Source organism: Cavia porcellus, unplaced genomic scaffold (assembly GCF_034190915.1).
Source record: "Cavia porcellus strain 051 isolate PalLab524CR breed Dunkin Hartley unplaced genomic scaffold, mCavPor4.1 scaffold_17, whole genome shotgun sequence".
NCBI classification, from domain to species: domain Eukaryota; kingdom Metazoa; phylum Chordata; class Mammalia; order Rodentia; family Caviidae; genus Cavia; species Cavia porcellus.
Genome location: NW_026947500.1, coordinates 5,581,405 through 5,602,998, shown reverse-complemented (window position 1 = coordinate 5,602,998; position 21,594 = coordinate 5,581,405). Strand labels below are relative to the sequence as shown.

The following is a 21,594-nucleotide window of genomic DNA, read 5'->3' as shown; positions in this document are numbered from 1 at the left end:
AAGATTCAAAAGCAAACCTAGAAAAAAGATTTGACATTCAAATTTGATTTGTCATTATGTTTTATTCTTAAAGTATCATTTGTCAATGCTCATTGGAACTGGTCAATTTATATCACTATTTGAAAAACTGAAAGCTGAAAAATTCAATGGAATTGGCTGGAAAGCAATTAGAAACAACAATAAGAGAATTTATCTGAAGTGACTGTTTAAAAAAATACATATATATTAAAGAGCTATCTATTTACAAAACAATTTAGAAACAACTAAATACCCATTTATGATAGTGTTATAGAGAAAACTGCCCAGGAAAAAATCTAATAAATGTACACTTTCAAAAACTTTATGCTTTTATTTCTGGGAAGATAAACTGAAAAGATCATGTTCCTAAAATGAAGACGTGTAGAGTAGGATAGGGCATGAGACTTATTTTATTGTACTATGCCCTTGTTTTTTTTCTATTATGTGCAAATATTATTTTTTCAATGCAATAGAAGATAATATCAGCATAAATGTAACAGAGAGTAATTATTAGCATAAAGGTAAATACGGCTAATAAATTTACTCTTTGAATAAAATATTTATAAAATACTTAGATGTAAAATGTATTAACGCATATAGTGAAACTAAAATTTCCACTCAACTTTGATAAAATGCTCTTTATAACCAAAGCCCCCTAAAAGTTAAAACAGTTGCTATTAAAGAAAAGCTTGTTAACAAGTTTATTCTTGATTTCTCTTAGTTATCATTGCTATTACTATATACTACAAAGGGAACAGATGAGTTCACATTTTCTTTAATTGACAACTAAATCATTTCTGGTTTAGGACAGGGGAAGACAGATACAAGCACTTTACATTCCCAGAGGGCTCCAGGTCTGTAATGATTGAAGGAGTACACATCAAGGTAGTTCAGTAGCGGCTAACAAGACAGGATCCATAGCTTTTGCCTGCACATAAAGATGATAGTACCTTACCTCTCTCTGCACAGAGGAAAGTAAATAAGGTAAGTCACAGGCAAAGTGCAAAAAGGGTAGAACTTATCAGTAATCTTAGGCATTTGTTATTTTCTTTCTCAACTCTTCTCCATTTCAAAAGAAAAACAAAAGTTTCTACTTTTAGTCCTCTGCATTTATAAAATAAAAATTTATAGTACAGCTAAAACTCATTTTTATAATAATATATAATTCTAAAAATGTGCTATTTTCAGTTAGTCAAGCATGAAAGCAGTTTTAGAAAGGCAAGAGGCTTTTATCTGTTCCAAATTCACATGTACCTAAGACTAGCACTTCTGAAGACACAGTGAGAACAGAAAGTAGAAATTAATCTTTCCTGTGTATCTCAGCGGGGTAGGTTAATTTTTACTTTCTGAGTCTCAGTTATAGATTTTACAATTCTACTCATGGGTTTAATAAGCCCACCTATACATGAAGCATTATAATCTCTTCTTTACCTTTTTTTTCCCTAAGCTCAGTGCTAAAAAAAAATATTATGTGCCCTTCCCCACGTTAACTTCATCCGTCTCAGTAACTTCTATAAATTGTATAACCATGTTTATAATTAAAGCTTCTGATTTGGCCAAATTAAATGGTAGTATTAGTGACAGTCACATATATTAACAATTTACTATTTCCCTAACACAAAATCTAACTTTGTGAATGCTTATGACACTGTAACTAGAAATTTTCACACCTGATCTCATATAACAAGTCATAATCACCAAGAAATACTTAATAGGAAGACAAAAAAATGATTCAACTAATCAGATTTTTGCATCTTTTATACATACCTTTCATACATATTTAGTTTATAAAACATTTTCTCATTAACATGGCAAAATGTTCTTAAGACCATGAGTCAGGCTCCTTAAAAATTTACTATGTGTAAAATTATAAATGTAGGCAAGGGGTCAACTAAAGTCATTGAATATCTAATTTACAAACATAATTCTAAGAGCAAAATTTCAGCAGACTGAAATAATTTTGTGGCCTAAGAGTATAAATCAGAACATAATTAAATGTTTGCTGCCATCTTGTGGATAATTATACTTTATATGAAATTTTTGCATTTGTTGCTTTTATTTCCATTCTAAGATCATTAGCCATTTTGTGGCTAGTAATTTGATTACATGTTAAGGAAATTTTTCCACTAACTTTATACTTCAGTACAGTATTAGTTATAAATTTGGAAAGGACTACATAATCCACCCAGTCTTACATTCTGGTAATGCAGAGATAATTTCTATAATAAGCAATCATTCTATTGCAAAGAGGTCTACTTTATAGAGATACCTAAGATTGTCAAAAAATGAACCTGTCTGTGGAATAATCCTTTATAGATGACAATATATTCTTGGACCAAGAATATAAACAGAAATTGAAAAAAAAAAAAACTAACCATAAGTTCTGTTTACTATTCAAATACTTGGAAAGAGAACTTTGATTAAGGGTTATGTACTTTATAAGCCATATTATCTGTATCTTTCAAGGTCAGATTTAAGTATGACAGAATGTTTTATTCCCATGGGAATGTCTAAGACTAATTTCAGTTGTAGTACGATTGTACTGAAGAGTGATCTGTCAATGCATTCTACTCAACCTGTGTGACTTAGGCAAACCTTAAGGGTTCTATATTTCTCTATCACATGTCTATCCCATGTATGTAAAGGAAGAAATCAAGTTATCTTTTAGGGTGCCTAGATTTCATCCAAGATCTACTATAGACTAAGAGATTTCTGGTTAGTCATTTCTTCTCATCTATCTTCACAATCTGCAAGTTATAATTATACATTAGATTTTAAGAGTTGATATGAGAGAAATAGAGAGGCAAGTTATCTCAATAAGGAAAGCAACATGCTATGACACTTTTATTACTTTCAGTAAGATTTTTTAAAATACTATCTTTTTTTATTACAGAGCTGAAAATCCCTAATCGAAAAATCTAAAATATTCCACAAACGACAATGGGATATGCAAAACGCTTCAGATTAAAAATGTTCAGTAGCATTCTGTGCAAATACTTCAAAATCTGAATACTTCTAGTCCCACACATTTTTAATAAGGTGTACTCAAACTGTAAGAACCATTAAAGACCTAAAAACACCAATAAAAATCATGAGAGGAACAAAGCAAGACGGTGGCTGAGTTGATTCAATAGCAGTAGTCTCCCCAGTTTAAAATGCTATTCACACCACAAACTACCTTCACAAGGAGGCCAGGTAAGAGACCATACTGCTTGCTTTTAGTGTAAGAAAAAGATGCATTTAAGAAAGCAGGAAGGAAAGAGATGCCTCATTCCTTCACCATCATCAAGCAACATGCGATGCCTCATGCTTGGGTGAAGGAGAGGAAATTAAGTCCAGACCTCAAGTTTAAAACCCACTATCAGGCTACGATGGGTAAAACCTAGTATGAGGCAAAACCCATAAACATGGACTGAGCCACTGCAACTGTGCTGACCCAGAGCAAAAAGACTGCCTCAGTTATGCACACCCCTACCTTGGACAGCAGAGGAGGGAGCAAGAGCAGTAAGGCTCCATCTGTTAGAACGTAAACAACAAAAGCCAGCACAAGACTTTGTTTTAGAGCTCAGTATAAGACCTACTTCAGTCAGTCTCAACACCAGGCAAAAACCAAAGGCCCCATAACCAGGCCAGAGATCAGACAGAGCCTCTAGATCCACCAAAACATCAGGTAGAGAGCTTTGTGCCAGGGGCACACTCAAGTTTTGGCCTGCAACAGTGCTAGTGTTGAAGTAGACCCGGGGCATTCTTACCCAAACTGCACAGGTCCTGTGGCTGAGACTCAGGTATGACACAGCTTAAGTGTTCTGTTTGGCAGCCAACAGACTGCTTCTGCCACCAATCCTGGAGCCCTCAGGCAGCATGGCTATTCCCAGAGCAATGGTCATAGACAAAGCCTCTAGATTGTCCTGTGGGCACCCCCAGAACTGTATGGATTCTTGTGGCTCTGTGACTCAAATGTAGCACAGCTTAGCTATCAACTGTTAAGAAAGGTATTGCCTTTACCTACACTATGATAACTCATAGTGTGGAGCATGACCCCATTCACTTAGGGGAAGACAGTGTAGTTAGCACAGGACTGTCTGGGAACGCAGTGTCAGGCATGGAAACCTATCACTGGGCAGATCCTAATAGCACTTATGCCCATGAATCATAATTTGACAGGATTAAGAGACTCCAGGAAAGGTGGCCTGATCAGAGGGATGCTGCACTGTTAAGTGGATTCACTCATTTATGCTCAAAGAGGAAAGCTCTGTTAGGAGGAAGGTCACTGAGAGAATGCCTTTGGAGGGTAAATCTCTGGTTAACACTCTTCACCTGTATTCTATTTTCCAGTTACTCTGAAGTGATTAGTTTTGTTCCATCATGCCTTTGCACCATGATGCTCCTATGCTGGAGCTAGCTGACCATGGACTGAAACTATGAGCCAAAGAAACACTTTCCTCCTCCAAGCTGTGTGCATTTCATCCCAACAAAAGGAAAGCCAACCAATACAGCACTCATTCTCAGGCCTGTGCCCATGCACAGAGTAATTAGCACAGTCCCAGTACCAGGCAGAGACATGTAGTAGTCTGCGGGACTTCTATTTCAGGCTGAACCTGCCTGCAACACTCACAAGGTCTATCTGTGTCTACTGCAAAGGAGGCAACTCACAGCAGCATAGGCCTTGCTCCTATACTAGTGCTGTGCTAGTTGTGGCTCCGGATGTCACATGTCTCAGGATTATACCAGAGCAAGGCAGAATCCTAAAGCAAACAACCACAGGTCACTATAACCGTGGACTGGCTTCTGGCCTACCACAGCTCCACAGAGACTTCAGGGATGAACTACTGCTATTTCACAATGAATACCAACCATATCAACTGCAGATCTGAGACAGACTTGGATTTGGGTCAACCTTTGTTACTGAAAAAGTGACAACATATCAACAGCACACTCTCAGCAAACATGGACACAGGGTATCACCTAGTCCTAAAACAACAGATGACTAGAGATTCAGAGAACAGCAGCCTGCCTAAAATTTCTGAGGAAACAGGTGCAAAGCAAAATTATAAAACTTGGAATACCTAAGCCTTCAATACTCAAGTGATGTCACACATAAAGGATCAAGAGACTTCATCTAATGGTCAAAATTAGGACCCAGAAAGTACAGTAGATAATAGCTATTATGAGAAGATACTAACATTTTGATGGAAAATTCAACATAGCTTAAAAATGTAGGAAATTCAATTAAGCTTCAAAACATAATTGTTATGAATTGTGTTCCTGGGGCTCTGCCCAAGCCTCATGCAATCACAGATGCAATCAAAACTAGTGACTGTAATTCGTTTGTTGTCTAGCACTCGCATTGGTAGTATGAGTGTTTCACCTGCCCTGGAGTGGAGCCAGGATAGGATGAATCGCAGGAAAAATGTGTGCTCCTCTCTTGCTGGTTTGCGCCTTGCTGTTTGCAGCCACGATGGCAGGCTGCCCTCCATGCCACGCTGACTGAAACTTACAAGAACTGTAAGACATAAACCTTTCCTTCAACAAGGAGTAAAAAGTAACCAAGACACATATAGAGAAAAAATTAAAATATTCCAACAGAGAAACCTAGTGGAGAGATGAAAGCTACTAACAAAAACTCACAGAAATCATTTAGCTGAAAACACACTGCTCATAACTGAAAATATAATAGAAAGTATCCATTAAGATAGGTCAAAAAGGAAAAAACAGTAAGCTCAAAGACAGATCATTTGAAAATAGGCAAGTCAGAAGAGGAAAACAAAAAGAATTAATAAAGAATGCCTCCAGGAATAGTAGGACATCATTAAAAGAATGGGATATTTGAGAACTTCTAATGTCATAGCTATGGAAACATTACTCAGAGAAATAATAAAAAAGGTCCCAAGTCTAAAGGACACATGCAGAAAGGTCAAAGGTCAGATTTAACTCAACCAAATCTACCTCAGGATATAATCAAATTCTCAAAGGTGAATAATAAAAATTCTTAAGGCTGAAAAAAAAAACAGAAGAAAAAAGGAAAAGAGAAAGAAAGACAAAGAGTAAGAGAAATGGAGAAAGAGAAAACAACATATAAAGATGTTCCAATCTGCCTGACAACAGAATCTTTAGCAAAAACCTTACAGGCCCAAATAGTGGTGTAAGTAGTACTGAGACTGTCATCCAAGAATACTGTATCTAGCGAAACTATCCTTCTGAAGTGAAGGCGAGACAAAACTATTCCTTGACAAACAGTGGGAAAATAAATCTTTACCAAAACTGTCCTGCAAGAAATACTAAAAGGAATTCTTCAAACAGAAAGAAAATAAAATGAATGAATTACGAAGAAAACATGGGAAAGCATGAAATTCACTGGTAAAGAACATAAATTCAGAATTCAGAATGCTCTAATACAATATTGTAAATATATGTAAACCATTAATATATTTAGAATAAAAACTAAAATATAAAACAAAGATAATAACTTACGTCAATATGCTAAGAGATAGGTTTTAGATATAAATGGGACATCAAAAATTCAAAATGTAGGAAGTAATAGAGTCCAAGTGGAGTTTTTTATTAGCACTGTATATTTCTTCTCTTTTGTTTGTTCTTTTTATCATTATGACCATGTCTAACTGCTGTCTTTGAAAATAGTTCAGGATCAAAAGATGTTTTTACTAATTCTCATGATAACCACAAGGAAAAACCTGTGATCTACAAACCTAAAATAATAAGCATATTGCTAGAGTAAATCAACCACAAAAGAAGAATAACAGTGGGAAAGAACTACAAAAATTAGAAAATAAATTATAAAAATGGCTGTAGTAAATAAAATCTTACCTTTTCATAATTAACTTAAATGTAAATCTGTTAAATTCTTCCATAAAAGGACACAAGACTTACAGTGCCCAATTTACACTAAATCAGAACCACAGGAGCTAAAAGACTACTAGGGCTTATAGTAAGAACTCAATGTTTCACATACCTAAACTTTTTTTTTTCCTTTTTTTTCTTTTTACCGGTACCAGGGATCGAACTGACGACCGGCTGCTTGCAAGGCAGGTGCTTATGCCGCTGAAGCTAAATCCCCAACCCCCATACCTAAACTTTTAAAAATATCTTTTCAAATAATTTAAACTAGTGCATAGACATACAACTAGTTTTTCTGCATATGTATCAAACTAAACTTCTCTTACATTAGTAATTAATAATCATAGAAATGTGCAGGCCTGAGCATCCTGCCATGGAACTTAAATCTTCATTATACATAAATTTAAGCACTTACAGCATCTGCTTTACAAATGGTGTTGGCTACATGTCGGCACAGCATCTTTAGCCAGTTGTCCTTGGGAAGTTCATCTGACGTCATCTGGAAACTGAGCAGCACATTTGCCTGTTCTGTTGGTGGCCTCACAAGCAAGGCAAAAGCATTATGGCAATCTAGAGTTTCAACCATAAACAGTAAGTATGGATCTCCAATACTCCTTGGAGATTTTTAGTTTAGTTTCCTCAGAATACCAAAATTCTCATGAAATTTTCTCTTTTCTATCCTACCTGTCCCCTCTTTTTCAACTAAAGAAAGACCATCATCAAATTAAATTGAATCACTGAAATAATAATGTAACATATAGGAAAACAACTTCATAATATTATGCAGTATTTTCTGTGCCATTTAATATTTTCTATTAAGTTTAAGAAAAAATGTGTTATCATTTCTTGAAATTCTGGAATTTAAGTTTCTAACTAAAATTTCATTATAATAATTCCATAACAGCCTACCTATATCACAACTATATAAATGCCCACATATTAGAATTATTATGAAATGTTTTGTGACTAAAATGCTAAAAAACAATTAACTCTTTCATAATTAAATCTCTCAAAAAGGAATTTAAATAAGTATCCCATGTTTTGATGACAATCAAGTAAATATAACAATCTAAATTGCTGTTCGAATTTTTTCATTCATCATTTTTTATGAACTCTCACACCTTCTATTATTAAAGGAACCAGTAATAGAAAAAGCTTACATTATAAAATATACACATATGCCTAGAATCCTAAATATGGCTATGAACACGCATTATCCGGCGCCAATTAAATTGAAAACACTGTTTCATGTATGTAGGTGGGAATTTCAGGCAATTTCAAGCCTCAAAGAATGCTTTTAAATACTACCAAAGTTAAGAGAACAAGCTTTCCTTAGTATACAGCTATAGTTTGGATCTGTGCTGACTGACTGATTCAGAGGTCACAGAAACTGTAAGAGGTGAGCTTAGAGAATTTGTCTTTTTCTGAGGTGTTTTTTTCTTTTGTTTTGTTTTTTTTTTGATATAGGGCGTTGCTTTTAACTCCAGCTAGTTTGGAACTCATTTTGTAGCCAAAATTCTGGCCTTGATCACTTGGTGATTGTCCTGCTTCAGCCTCCTAAGTGGTATGACTGCAGTTGGATGCCATCACACCTAGCTTGGTTACAGAGATTTTAGATCAATGAAGGCATGTTCTTGCAGGAGACTCTAGAAGCCTGGTCTTCCTTTTTCCTATGACAACCCACCCATAAGATGTACAACTCAATCCACCACATGCTCTCCACAGTGATGGGTTGCCTCATAGTCCAAAGCCAGTGGGGACAACAAGTCATGGAGAGAAACTTTCAAAACAGTTGACCAAAATAAAACTTTCCCCTTTATACCATATCTCAGGGATTTTATAATAATAATATAAAGTTGACTAAATATATATGACCTTATGTCAAGTCTACCAGTTACTTTGAGTATGTTTATTTCACATACGCCTATTCCTAATCATTATCTTAAATATATTCCTAAAAAACAAAACCATTGACCTTAGGAAAGGTATTATGATATGAAATACAGGCAATAAATTAGTGATTTCTTTTGGATTCTAAAGAAATAAAAAGTTTTGATGTGGCAGTAACATTAGGGCATTATTTTAATGTGTAACTAAAAGATCTTTGATCCTCAGAGGACAAGAATATTCTACTGATTGAGGTAGCACTTTCATTTGCAAAAAAATCAAAACTCAAGTCTGTTCCTAGGTACAAAGATAGGACAGAAGAATAAGCTCAATTTTAGTCCTTTAGCAGGCTAACTATACTTAGAAGTAATTCATCAATTTAAAAACCAACCATAAGGGAATGAGTTAAATTATCAAAGAATATAAACTATTTTTACTTAGCCACTAATTTGTATAATAATCATACCTTCTGTCTCTCTTATATCCAGCACCTTCTTAATCTGAGAAAGGGGCATTAGGTGAATATGCTTAAGAGAAGCTGGCGGTCGAGTATGGCCAGGAGAGCTTCTAAAGGTGCCAATAACTTTGTGCCGTTTTCTTGCTATCTGTGATGAAAAAGTCATCAGTAATATGAATAAAAACAAACTCCAAATACTTAAAACAGAATCATATAAATCTATATATAATTTACTTGACTATTAGTCATTCCACAAGCACTGCTACTCCGTGAAAGAAATCATACCCGTGCAGCAGAAATGCCAAGAAAAACAGGCCAAGGGAAGGGAGTGTACAAAGACCCCAAGCACTGAGAGGAGCAACAATAGCAAAGGATGAAGGTTCCTTGAATGAAAGACCTTGAGCAAAAGGGGAATAGCTGTTCTGGGATCTGTTTTGGGCTCAAAGGATCACTAATAGTAGTTTAACATACTTCAGGATCCTATGCAGTGATTGAACAACAAAAACTAAATAAATAGTTCCTGCTCTCAGTATTATTTATATACCATTGAGAAAAAGAAACATTAAAGAAGTAATTGAAAATACATTAAACAAAAATGATGCCAACTACAAGTTCAAGGAGCCATTTTAGGCTACACCTACTTGAACTGGGTATTCACACAAAAGCAAGAGATGGGCAAGATAACACTAGTGATGATAAGAGCAAAGTTGAAAGAGGAACTAGTAATTTATTATATAGTGAGGTTTTATGAACTTTGTAAGTTCTTTTTATTTTTGTTTTCATTTCCTTGAAAGCCTAGTATATATTTTACCCTTTAAAAAAACCCTGTGTAATAATACAGATTTTATTGAATGATACTAATATAAAATGAATTTAGATTAAATTACTTGAGAGTGATTAGTCATCATCATGAACATGAAAAAGTAATGCTGGAAAGGTACTACTCCATGTCAAGGTTAATGAGAAGACAAAAAGCTAGTCAGTATATCATATTTATGCTGAAGCATAAATACAAACATGTCTATACTACATGTTAAGTTCTAAAACCTAAGTGTAGGGAAAATAAACAATAAAGACTTAACTATTTTCACTGTAATATGTGAATATATTTTTAAATTAGGCAAGTCAAAATAATTAAATGGTTTTTAAAGCATTTAGAAAAAACAGTAACAATTATTAATAACAGTGACACAAATGTTGTAAATAAAGATAAAAAGCCTCTCAAAACATAAAATATATCCTTAAATCTAAAATCTATTGAAAAAAGTAAAATAGCACTTGTCATATTAAAGACAACACAACATAGATTATACTCATATAGACTGCTTCTAACTTGTATAATTTAATATGATGTTTATTATAAGTTTTGTTAAGGAAGTTATCATTTTATTCCAAATTTGCTGTTTTATTTTCCTTAAAGAAATTAAACAATTTACTTAAGATCTTGAATTTTGATGTCCAAATTTTGAGCAGTTTCTGTTGAAATGATTCTGAGATACAGAAACTAAAAGAGAGAACAAAGTCACTAGATTTAAGGAGGTAAAGAAAATGAGGTGCCAGGGACATGGAAACTATAGGAGATGACCAACCACAGAGATTAAAGTACATAGGAAGTCAACGAGCCAGTTACAGAGACTTTGAAGGGAGTAAGATTAAAATAAGTCACTATTCCATCAGGAACTAGGAGATAAAAATCAGAATGGAATGGCAAGGAAGATCAGATAACCTAACGTAATAAGTAAATGGAGCCAACGGACCTATGGATATCAACAAAAAAATTAAAAATGTCTTAATAGAAGTAAATAAACAGATGCATAGAGACTAGCAAAGGGCCATGATAATGTGAATTCAGGTAAAATATGACTGAATTGACTGCTTCCTTTGCCTAACCTCTATTCCCAAAAGCAGGGCAGGCTAATATTCTTATTAGAGGAAAACAGTCCTCAATTACTTGTCTTAAGATAGTCTCAATTCAGGCTATGGTTAATTATGTATTACCTTCCCCTGGCCAGACGAGTCTCACTACATAGACAAAGTCTCACTGTGGCCTAGAACTTATGATCCTATTATTTTTGTGCTTTATGTATGTTACTGACCAAATGAAAATATTATTTTTCATAATAACAAAACTATATTTAACATAAACCAATTTTGGTAATACTTTACTGTATCTGTAACTGCTCTGTACATGGTTTGTTCTCAAAGATTCCTTTGTATTTTATACTTTACAAAATAATGTGCATGATATGAGGGCAAAACTTCAAGAGAAATAAAATAAAACAGGTAAAACGAAGGACCATAGACTTTAAAAAAAAAAAAGAAAACTACCAATCACTGTGATGAAAACAGCAGAAAGCTACTCAGTACCAGAGATGTCAAACAGTCCTGTTATGTCTGCTTTATCAAAAAAGAACATTTTTCTCTTCTGAGATGAAGAAAAATGCACTCCTTTTCATCCCCCCACTGAACTGTTTCACTGTATAAAAATAAATACCTAAAAAAATTTTTAAAAAAGAGCACATCAACATAATTCAAAAATTTGTAGAGGTTTACAAGAAGGAAAAATCTAAGTTGGGTAAGATCAGAATTTTAGAATTAGATTAATTGCACCCCATCTGATATACTGACTATACATTTACTGTAAAACCTGCTCATTTAAAGAAAAATCAAAAACCACAGAACTTTGTAATATTAAATTATCAAGTTATGTTTATCTTCAACAAAATACTGACTCCATATTTACGGGAAAAATCAACTCAAATTTTGAAAAGAGGAGTTCACAATTATTTCGCAAATCTACAATAAAAATACACAGAAATAAGAAGTTCCCAAAATTGTTGACCTAAGCCTTTATTTGCATAAAAATAAATTTTAATTTTTGACTTGGAAAGGAAGTCATGGAAATTTAGACCTCTCGTAAAAGCATTTTACTATATTAATAATCAACAACTGGTCTGAATTTTTAAAAACACTGATTTAGTTTTAATTTACCGCTTTAATCAAAACTTGATTTTAAGTGTTCCAGCAAGTCACAAAAACAACAGTTTTACTGTAATATTTTAAGTACATCTTTACCTCTAGGCAGTCATTGAAGAGAAAGAGAGTGACTTGTTCTCCTCTGTCACAGGGGTGCTCACTTAGAGAAACAGTTTCAACTCGTTGCACCAAACTTCGGTGGGAAGATAAAAGATTAGCCTATATAAATTGAAAACATTAAGAAACCACTTGTATCAAATAATTTTTAATGAGCTACAATTTTTAAAAAATATTAAAACTGTAGAAACTTAATTAAAAAGAAAAAGAAGTACCCCCCCCCAAGAAAGGAAAAAAAAATGAACATCATCAAAAATTCTTACTGGGCATCCATCGACTTCATAAACAACATCAAATATTTGCTTTTGTGCTTCTGTTTTTCTTTTATCCTCATTGATATGCCTGAAACATTAATAAAGTTATTTTAGAGTATGAAAATGGCAAACAAATATACTTCATTTCACATACAGTCCTCTCATGTGAATGGATTATTTTTGGTAAGTGAATCGGTTAAAACATTCATTTAAAGTATCCTACTACATTAGAAAATATTTTATGGAACCTTTTAGAAGTGTGTTTTACTATAATATACTTCACTGCATTCACTATACACTTTCTAAACCTGCCAAAATCTTCAGATTAACACAACTTTGAAATTCTTCAACTTTGAATTTACACTTGAAACATAAGTTCAGTTAAGGTTTTATGTGAGTCATTCCTAAGTCATATGCTAACCATTTCATTAATACAGAAATGAAGACTACCGCTTCCAGACAAGATAAAATAAAAAGGCATTGGGGTTAACCTTTCTGCCTGAAATAACAACAAAAAGTCAAAATATAAAGAAACAAGGATTACAAACTGCACATTAGAAGGTAAAGTGCTACAACTACCCTTGCCTACCATCTGGAGAAAGCTTCCTTCCTGCATGGTAGAAAGCACAAGGCATGCCCTGCTACATCAGTAAATGCAAAAACAAAAGCTGGGGAGTCCTGCCAGGAAAAGGGACTTCATCATTGGAAACTGAGAACTGCATGCAGAGAGATCTTCATAGGTCTGCAGATTGACTCACAGTGTACACTGAATCAAGCACTGATTAGCTCCTGTCCATAAGGAAAGGTTAGAGAAGGAAACATCCAAAAAGATTAGAGGCAAAGCTCAGGGCTGACAGCATAGAAAGGGACATCAGTGGATTGATCAATCCAAGTGAAAAAGCTTAAGGTTCATGGGGCATCAAGGCAGAGGATTCAGCATCATGCATCATCATGGAAAATTAATTCTAGATGAAAGCCTGTTCTTAAACTTCTCTAATAAAGTTTAAAAGCAAGACATGCAAAGTTGAAACTACTAATTAATTGCTCCTCAGAAAAAAAAAAAACTCAATATTTATAGCATTACAGAAATACCTGGCATTCAACAAAGTAAAACTGATATCTAGAATCCAATAGAGTAATACAAGCCATGTAGAGAAACAAGAAAATATGGCTTGTGATAAGGGGAAAAAAATTGAAACTGACACTGTCCATAGGTTCAAATAAGTGAAGGAATATAACAAGCCAAAAGATGGAAGACAGTACATATTTTTAAAGTCCAAACTAAGTCTTCTACAGCTGTAAGCTATACTGTTTTAGACAGAATACTGTGTGTCCTGGATGAGAACAGATTAGATAGTACAGAAAAAAAGGTTAAAAAAATTGAAGATAGTAATAAACTATAAAATATTAAACAATAAAACTGGCAAAGCCTTAGTAAGCTATAGAACAAAATCAAGAGACCAAATACACATGAAATTTTAGTGTCCCTAAAAGAGGTAGGGCAAGCACGACAAAAACTAAACACTTGAAAAAATAATGGTAAAAAATGTCCTATACTTGAAAAAATGTTAGACTCTGAAAGAATGAACCTCAAGCACAAAACAATAAAACCATCAAAACAAATCACAAAGAGCATTAAAAACAGCTAAAAAGAGAAAAACCTAAGCACTGGTGAAACATGAAAATGACAATTCAAATGAAAGAAATAAACAAGAATATTAAATATATACTTGCTATCCCTTCCACTTTCAGTTCTTTTAAAGGACATAAAATTATGTAAAGTAATAAATACAATCACATGTTGCTTAGTTTGTAATATGTAACGATATTATGTGTTAAATAATACATTTCTACTACTAGCAAAAAGAAATGAAAGCACATGCCTGTATAAAGACTTATAAATGTTTGTAGTGGCTTTGTATGTAACAGCTGAAAACAATCATAATATCAACACAAGAATGAATAATGATATAGTCATACAAATAATAGAGAATAAACTGTAAGCATTAATAAAGGCTATTTTCAAAATAAATATGATGAATAAAAAGGAATAGGTAAAAGAGAACAGACTATCCAATTCCATGTGGGTAAAATTCTAAAAAACACATTATTATGGTTATGGAAAAAACCACCCCCATGTTTGCCTTGGATATGTGGGACAGGAAAAGGCAGAAAGACATGACCAAGGGGCATGAATAAATTCTGAGGATGATGCTAATGTTTCTTATCTAGATTGTGGTGATGGTTTAATGCCAACCTTAAACTATTCTTTAAACATATGTAGTCTATTTCAGGGAAAATTACATATATATATTTTAGTAAAAAAAACCTCATATCTATAACAAATTCAGATTTAGGAATTAGGCATGTGTATAGTGTCACCAAGATTGAATTTAAGGGATTTGGGGGTGTTTACTTAGATGGCAAGAACTAATAAATTGATGCTGTCTCATTATTTCCTTTACCTACTCTAGTTTGGTTATTTTAATCAATCGTAAGAATTTTATTCCCTAAACTAAATGCTCAAGAATCTCAAAAATTTAAATCTGGTCAGGTCCCATAAGATTTGTAAATCAGCATCACAAATCCACACTGAAATAGCTCCTATAGTTCAACATTTATTGAAAATCTACCATGAGCAAGGCACTTAATACATTAAAAACATACTCAAATATTGTAATACTGAAAGAGAAATAATCACCTTGCTTATTGCTTCATCTTATTATTTCTCTTGCAGCCCAACTATTCCAGAGGCAACTGGTCAAATGATCAGTAAATTTACTATTATAATCCTATTATTAGTATTAAACAATTACCTCACAATCTTTGCTTATTGAAATGTACATAAGCAATAAATAGGATAAGTTACAGTAAATAGGTAAATCAGGCAAGTAACAGATCTGCAGCTTTCTTTGTGAAACTAAATGAAAAATGACTGCCTACATTATAGTTTTAAGGAAAAAAAAACAAAAACAAACAAACAACAAAACCACCATCATCAATCTCTAAATTATCCTGCTTCCAAGACAACCAATCCAAAGCATGAAGGCTGGCTGACAAAATAAAAATAGTAAGAAAAAAAAATTTTTGACATAACCTTTTGAACAGCAACAGAAGCTGCTAATTTAATTATTATTCTCTTAAGTAGTAGGATAAAGAAGAGAAGCTCCTGCTGGATCTAGTTAAGCTTCTTTTAGAGGCTCCACTGCAAGGAATTTAAGGTATGACTTCATACTAAAGGACCTCATGGAAGTTTACAAATTATTTAAATATACCACTAAATAGTTTAAGTGATTTCCATGAAGCAAAAACAGTTAAGGGCAACAGTTTTCTATTCTTATCATTTAAGAAAAGATACTTTCTGATCAGACCTATGTTTCTAAGTTAGACTCTTAGTCAACAGACTAAGTTTAACTACGATACTCTCCAAATCAATTTGAGTTTGTACTTTTAATATATCTCCAATCAATACTGTCAATTCAGTTCCATAAAATTCTAGATAAGAAACAAACTTAAGAGAAAAACAGATAGGCCTTTCATTTCATTAAGGTCAAACTCTCAAGTTTTATTTGGACATTTCATATTAATATAGATACAAATAAGCTACATGGGAAAAATGGGAAGAAAATGTCTCTATGCAGTTAACATTATCAAGCTTCTAAACGATTATTGCTTTCGGTACATAATAATTTAGTAATTTCTAAAACAAATGTTTTGATTAAGCTATGTATATTAACAATACTTCTTATTGTAAGTGCACTATTAGTAAAGTAATTTAGATATTATTTTACAAAAATTTGCCATTGATATTTTTCTCTAATTTGTGATTATCATATCAATTGTATTCTAACTAGTCTAAAGAATAAAAATTGAAACAATGCACTTACGTCATTACTTCTTTTAGTGATCCAATAGCTTTTTCTAAAGTGCTTTTGTCAGGATTTTCATCAGCTGTATGTTTCTTAAGATCTGTAATAATAAAATATTTTCTCCATGATTAAAATAACTGTGGTTTCCCATCAAAGATTTAAGAATGCTGTCGATTTTATTAGACTGATTTAAGATAGTATCTAATCTTTAAAAAGTTTCAAGCATGTTAACATGCTTGAATAATAAAGCTCTCTCTGACCTATCTATTAATATTCTTAAATACTTAATTTATACTAAATTTTCAGAATATGTCACTGATTTTCATACACTGCTGTCTCAATTCCGTTGTAACACCTGGAGCCTCCTTGTATCCTCAAATTCTCTCCACAGTGCTAAATGAAAATAATCCTCAATTAGTTCAGAAATCATTAAATATTTTATTCTGTAATTTAGGCCATATCACAGAGACCATTTGGTGTCCTAAAAAGTCAATTCTGTTTTCTAGAGGTTATGCTTAACACATTGACTTCCACAGCTACCCAATTGTTCATACAGAGTAACTCGAAAAACTCCAAAAGTTCATTTCACTTTCAATACCATTTGATGGTTTTCCATAGGCATATAATAGATTATAATGAAAACATGCAAATTAGCAAAAGCAGTTTTGGAAATTAGAAAGTCTATTTACATACTGCCATTAAAATCTGTATAGTAAGATGACTGGTTTTGAGAATGGATCTTACTATGTAGCCCAGGATGGCTTCAAACATTTGATCCTCCTGCCTATCTCCTGAGGGTTGGGATTATAGGCATGCATCACCACACTTGGCTAAAAGAACAGATTTTAGAGTGTGGGGCTGAGGTAAGAGAATCAACAAAGGGGTTGGGGATTTAGCTCAGTAGCATAAGCGCCTGCCTAAGAAGTATGAGGTTGGGAGTTTGATCCTAGATACCAAAAAAAAAAAGAATCAACAAGTTTGAGACCTGCCTGAGCAATTTAGTGAGACCCTGTCTCAAAAAAATAAAAACTGAACGTGGTGTTTCGGTATATCTACTTGGAGTATAGTTATTATCCTACAACCAAAGGAATTTTAGAGTCAAATTTTTATATCTTCTTATATTTTTAAATTATTATTTAAGATGCATATTTAAATGTTGCCATTGAATCAATAATTGTGATTGAATTTCTTACCTTTTACAATTTCTCACATACCACATCTTATACAGATTTTAATGACAGTATGTATTACATTGCATTACATTCAGATAATTTGTATAACAGAATATTTTTGTTCCTATGCAGATATTGCAGCAAGTCTCATTTTTGTTTGAAAAATCCTCTGCCAGTTAAGATACATGAACCACCACCTTCCCCTCCAGTTAAGACGTAAGAGCTTTAGGATGAAGCCTTTTAAAGAATTGCATGAGCTAGGTGATTGCTCTGCGGCACAGCTCCTGCCTGGCAAGCATGAGGTTGTGAGTTTGAGTTCCAGTACCAAAAAAAAAAAAAGAATTGCATGGGTTCTTAAGTTGGGCTCATGGTAGCAGTGTCCTTTTAATGTTTTAATTTTTAAACAAACAAAACTCCAAAAAAAAAACCCAAAGATAAATTTACTAAGGATTCAGTGACTCTGTATTTTTTAATTGAATTATAGATGCTAACATCCAAAAACAAGTATCTTTTTACTTCAAAGTGAAAATGCACAAAGATATTTTATTTTTAAAGTAGATGAAAAGGCACTAAAGTAAATTAATTAATTAAAAACTGGGCTTGGGATACAGCTCAGTGTTACAGCATCCCTGGATTTAACCCCCAGGACTGCATTAAAAACTGAAGTGTGAGCAAATAATTGTATATGCTGGTAATTCTCAATTATATTGCCTAACGAAAACAAAAATTAAGTTTTTTGGTTAAGTACTTGTTGTGGCTGATTCACTGTGTCAACTGAGAGGCTAGAAGTTTAAGTGACTCAGCAGGATCTTCACTTTGTAAACATCATAAGCCTGTGTGAGGGAGCAAGACTGGCCTCATATTGTAAGGGAGGAAAACAGGCTCATTCCACATCTTTTTTTGCTCTTGTTTTTGCTGTCTTCTGCCACCTTGAACTGTTGCTCCTCACCATGCCTCCGGGCCTTAGAGCCAGCTGATTACAAGACTGAAATCTCCACAAACCGTGAGCTAAATAATTTCCTTCACTTTGGGGGTAGGACACTTTGTCCAGTAACAAGACAAAAGTAACTAAAACAGTACTATAATTTATATCAACCAAAATAGTCACAAAATCAAACTCATTAACTGCTACATGGATTGCTATAAATTTAGGGATCAAAATCCTTTATTACAGATTTTTTTCCTCTTTATAATAAGTTTTCATACTTGACACTATCCTAAAAACATTCACTACTTTAGTCAACTAAATTTACAAAGGAATATCCATATGCTTTATTTTAACCAGAGAAATTTATTCAAAAAAATTCCTATAAAACTCACTTGTACTGTATTTCTAATTTAAGTTCTAAAATGAACAGATTTCAAGATTATAATGAACAACATAAGGAAAAAATAAAAAATATTAGACTATATTCATAGCTAAAATTCAAAAAAGGACTAAACATATTTGGGACGCATGGATTATCTTGCTCCTTATTGGTGAGTTTTTTAAGGAGAAAGAGAAAAGGTCTGATACTAGTCAGTATAGCTGATAGCAAAATAAAGGATTTCAGGCCAATTTTCATAGCATCAGTGACTATTTTTCAAGGTTATCCATAAAGATGCTTCCTGTGTAAAGACATGTATGTTTTAATGTTGAAATGGTCGGCAAATAAGAAAATTTTCAACTTCTTTTGAGGAACTTCCATGACGGTATATGCAGTAATCTGAAAACAGATGAGCCAGGTACCATTTAAAAGTAACGCAACACTGGGTAGCCTCTGTACTGGTCGGATGAGAAGTTCAACAAGGCTTTGTCGTCCACATTCGGGCTTAGCTTGGTTTATCTGAAAGGAATTTATTCATTCAACATTTTAAAAGAATTTTCTGCAAATATTAAATATTCTACATTTATCATATTACATCTCATCTTGTGTCCCTGAAAAGAATTAATGGAGAAACTGTTGCTCTCTGGCCGATTACTGTGGTTAAATAATCTCCCGAGACCTGAAATTACCTCTTGGGCAGCCAAATTGACATTGTACACAGAAAGTGAGCTCCTCTATAAAACTCCCTCCTAAGTTTTTGTTAGGTCTATATCATTTACAAGAAAAAAGAGTTTTAAAACATTAATTATGTTGACAGTATTGGATAAACAAATTGGTGAGAAAAATCTTTTTTGAAAGCTGCATATAATTTTTTTCCAAATCACTATACACATCTGAGCATGGTGGCACATACCGGTAACTCCCAGCACTCGGAAGGCTGAGGCACAAAGATTCCAAAGTGAGGGTCATTTTAGACTACATACCAAGGCCTTGTTTCACTAATTAAATAAAACTGTAACACTCATTGGCTCAACTGCCTTAGGGCCTCCACTAAATAACATTCTGAAGCCAAAGCATCATCATTACCCACAGGTACAACTAAAATTAAAAGACAACACTAAGACATTTTTCATTAAGAGTTTTACTAACATGTAATTTATGCAAGGAATTCTTTCAGAAATGATCCAAATTGTATTTGAAAGAAATGTATGTTACCTTAAGAAAAGCATGAAATCTTGGTTTTTGTTTTTCACATTTAATAATTGTTTCCTTGCTCATTTCGAAGAAGTTTACAAAGGGAGGGTACGTTTTTACCAAATCTTTTGACTAGGAAAAAGAAAAGAGGAAGAATCATTAACTTGTTATGCATGCCCTCTTAGAAAATGAATTTAAAAGCCAAAAACAAACAAAAAAAATCATCATGTGACATATTAACTTTAAAAAAAATGCTTCTTCACAAGCTAACTATAGAAATTTATCTTTTAGCTTCTCAGTAGAGTGAATTCATAAAGCAAGTACAGCATAGCCTAACATTTAAAAGGCAAAGACCCAGAAATAAAAGTATATTAGAGAATGTTTTAATGATACGAATATGAAAGAATTTTTAAATTTCTATTAAGTCACAATATATGAATTTGAGGTGGTCTAGCTAGAACCTAAAAACATGCTATTACCTACTAAAGAGAGTAAGTCATCATTAAAAGACCCATTTGTTAACCAAAAACTCACACAGGAAAAAAGAAAGTTATTTTGGCTGAGAAGACATTGTATCAAAAAGATCTGAGGAAATAATTCATATATTTGAATTCTCAATTGACAGCCTCCACTCTAAAAAAAAAAATCTAAAAGCCTGTATAGTAAGAAAAGTGAAGGAGAGGCCTCAGAAAATAAAAGTACAGGTACTAGTACGCAAAGCACTGAAATTTCTAAATGATATTCAAAGACATTCCAAAGAAACATATACAAAAATCCTATTCACAGTACCCCATCAAAATGCACGTATTTTATAAATTTAAACTATGTGGTTCTTACACTGCTAAAGAAACAATTCTGCCAGGCATGGTGGGACATCCCTGTCAGCACTTGGGAGGCTGAGGCCACAGGATCACTGAGAAGTCAAGGCCAGCCTGAACTACATAGCAGGACTATGTCTCAAAAATCAAAACAAAACAGAACAATTCATTCGAAACCTTTAAACAGAAAACATAATGACGAGAAAAAGTGATATCAATTAAGAGAAGAGAAAAAAACCCTCAAAGTTTCGCAAAAAGTCATAGAACTACAACGATTTATGTAGGACAAATAATTTGATACATAGTAAAAGTATTTTAGCATGGTTCAACAATGAGTGTTTTCTAATGATGATCTTGTGTTGTATACAGAAAGCATTTTAAGAAGTCAGGAACAATTTCAATATAGCTTATAAACATAACTATGTCAAAGCTTTAAAGCCTCTTACATTTAAACAAGTAAATTTCCTTTCCTGCCAGTTCTTCATATTAATCTGAAAATTTTAAAATACTTACATATTTAAGAAAGATATCACCAATGCTTTTACTCTCATCCCAGTTAACAATAAGGTCTTCCAGATCATCCTGAACACACAAATTGAAACTTTTAAAATTAAATTTGACAGCTCCTTGAAGATCTTTTAATTATTTCCAGAATACTCATCAAAAAGAA

General features: G+C 33.2%; 1 protein-coding gene across 3 annotated transcripts in view; it reads right to left on the bottom strand.

Annotated features, from left to right (window-relative positions):
• Nucleotides 1-21,594, bottom strand: part of Ect2 (epithelial cell transforming 2) — a 57,419-nt gene that overhangs the window by 13,024 nt on the left and 22,801 nt on the right. For all 3 annotated transcript variants that reach the window (XM_063227179.1, XM_063227180.1, XM_063227181.1), the window contains 8 exons: nt 21,438-21,506; nt 20,128-20,238; nt 19,335-19,431; nt 16,452-16,533; nt 12,574-12,652; nt 12,293-12,412; nt 9,227-9,365; nt 7,289-7,443 (listed from right to left, as the gene is read on the bottom strand). In XM_063227179.1, the coding sequence (XP_063083249.1) occupies nt 7,289-7,443; nt 9,227-9,365; nt 12,293-12,412; nt 12,574-12,652; nt 16,452-16,533; nt 19,335-19,431; nt 20,128-20,238; nt 21,438-21,506 (852 nt within the window). The remainder of the gene's footprint in view (nt 1-7,288; nt 7,444-9,226; nt 9,366-12,292; nt 12,413-12,573; nt 12,653-16,451; nt 16,534-19,334; nt 19,432-20,127; nt 20,239-21,437; nt 21,507-21,594) is intronic.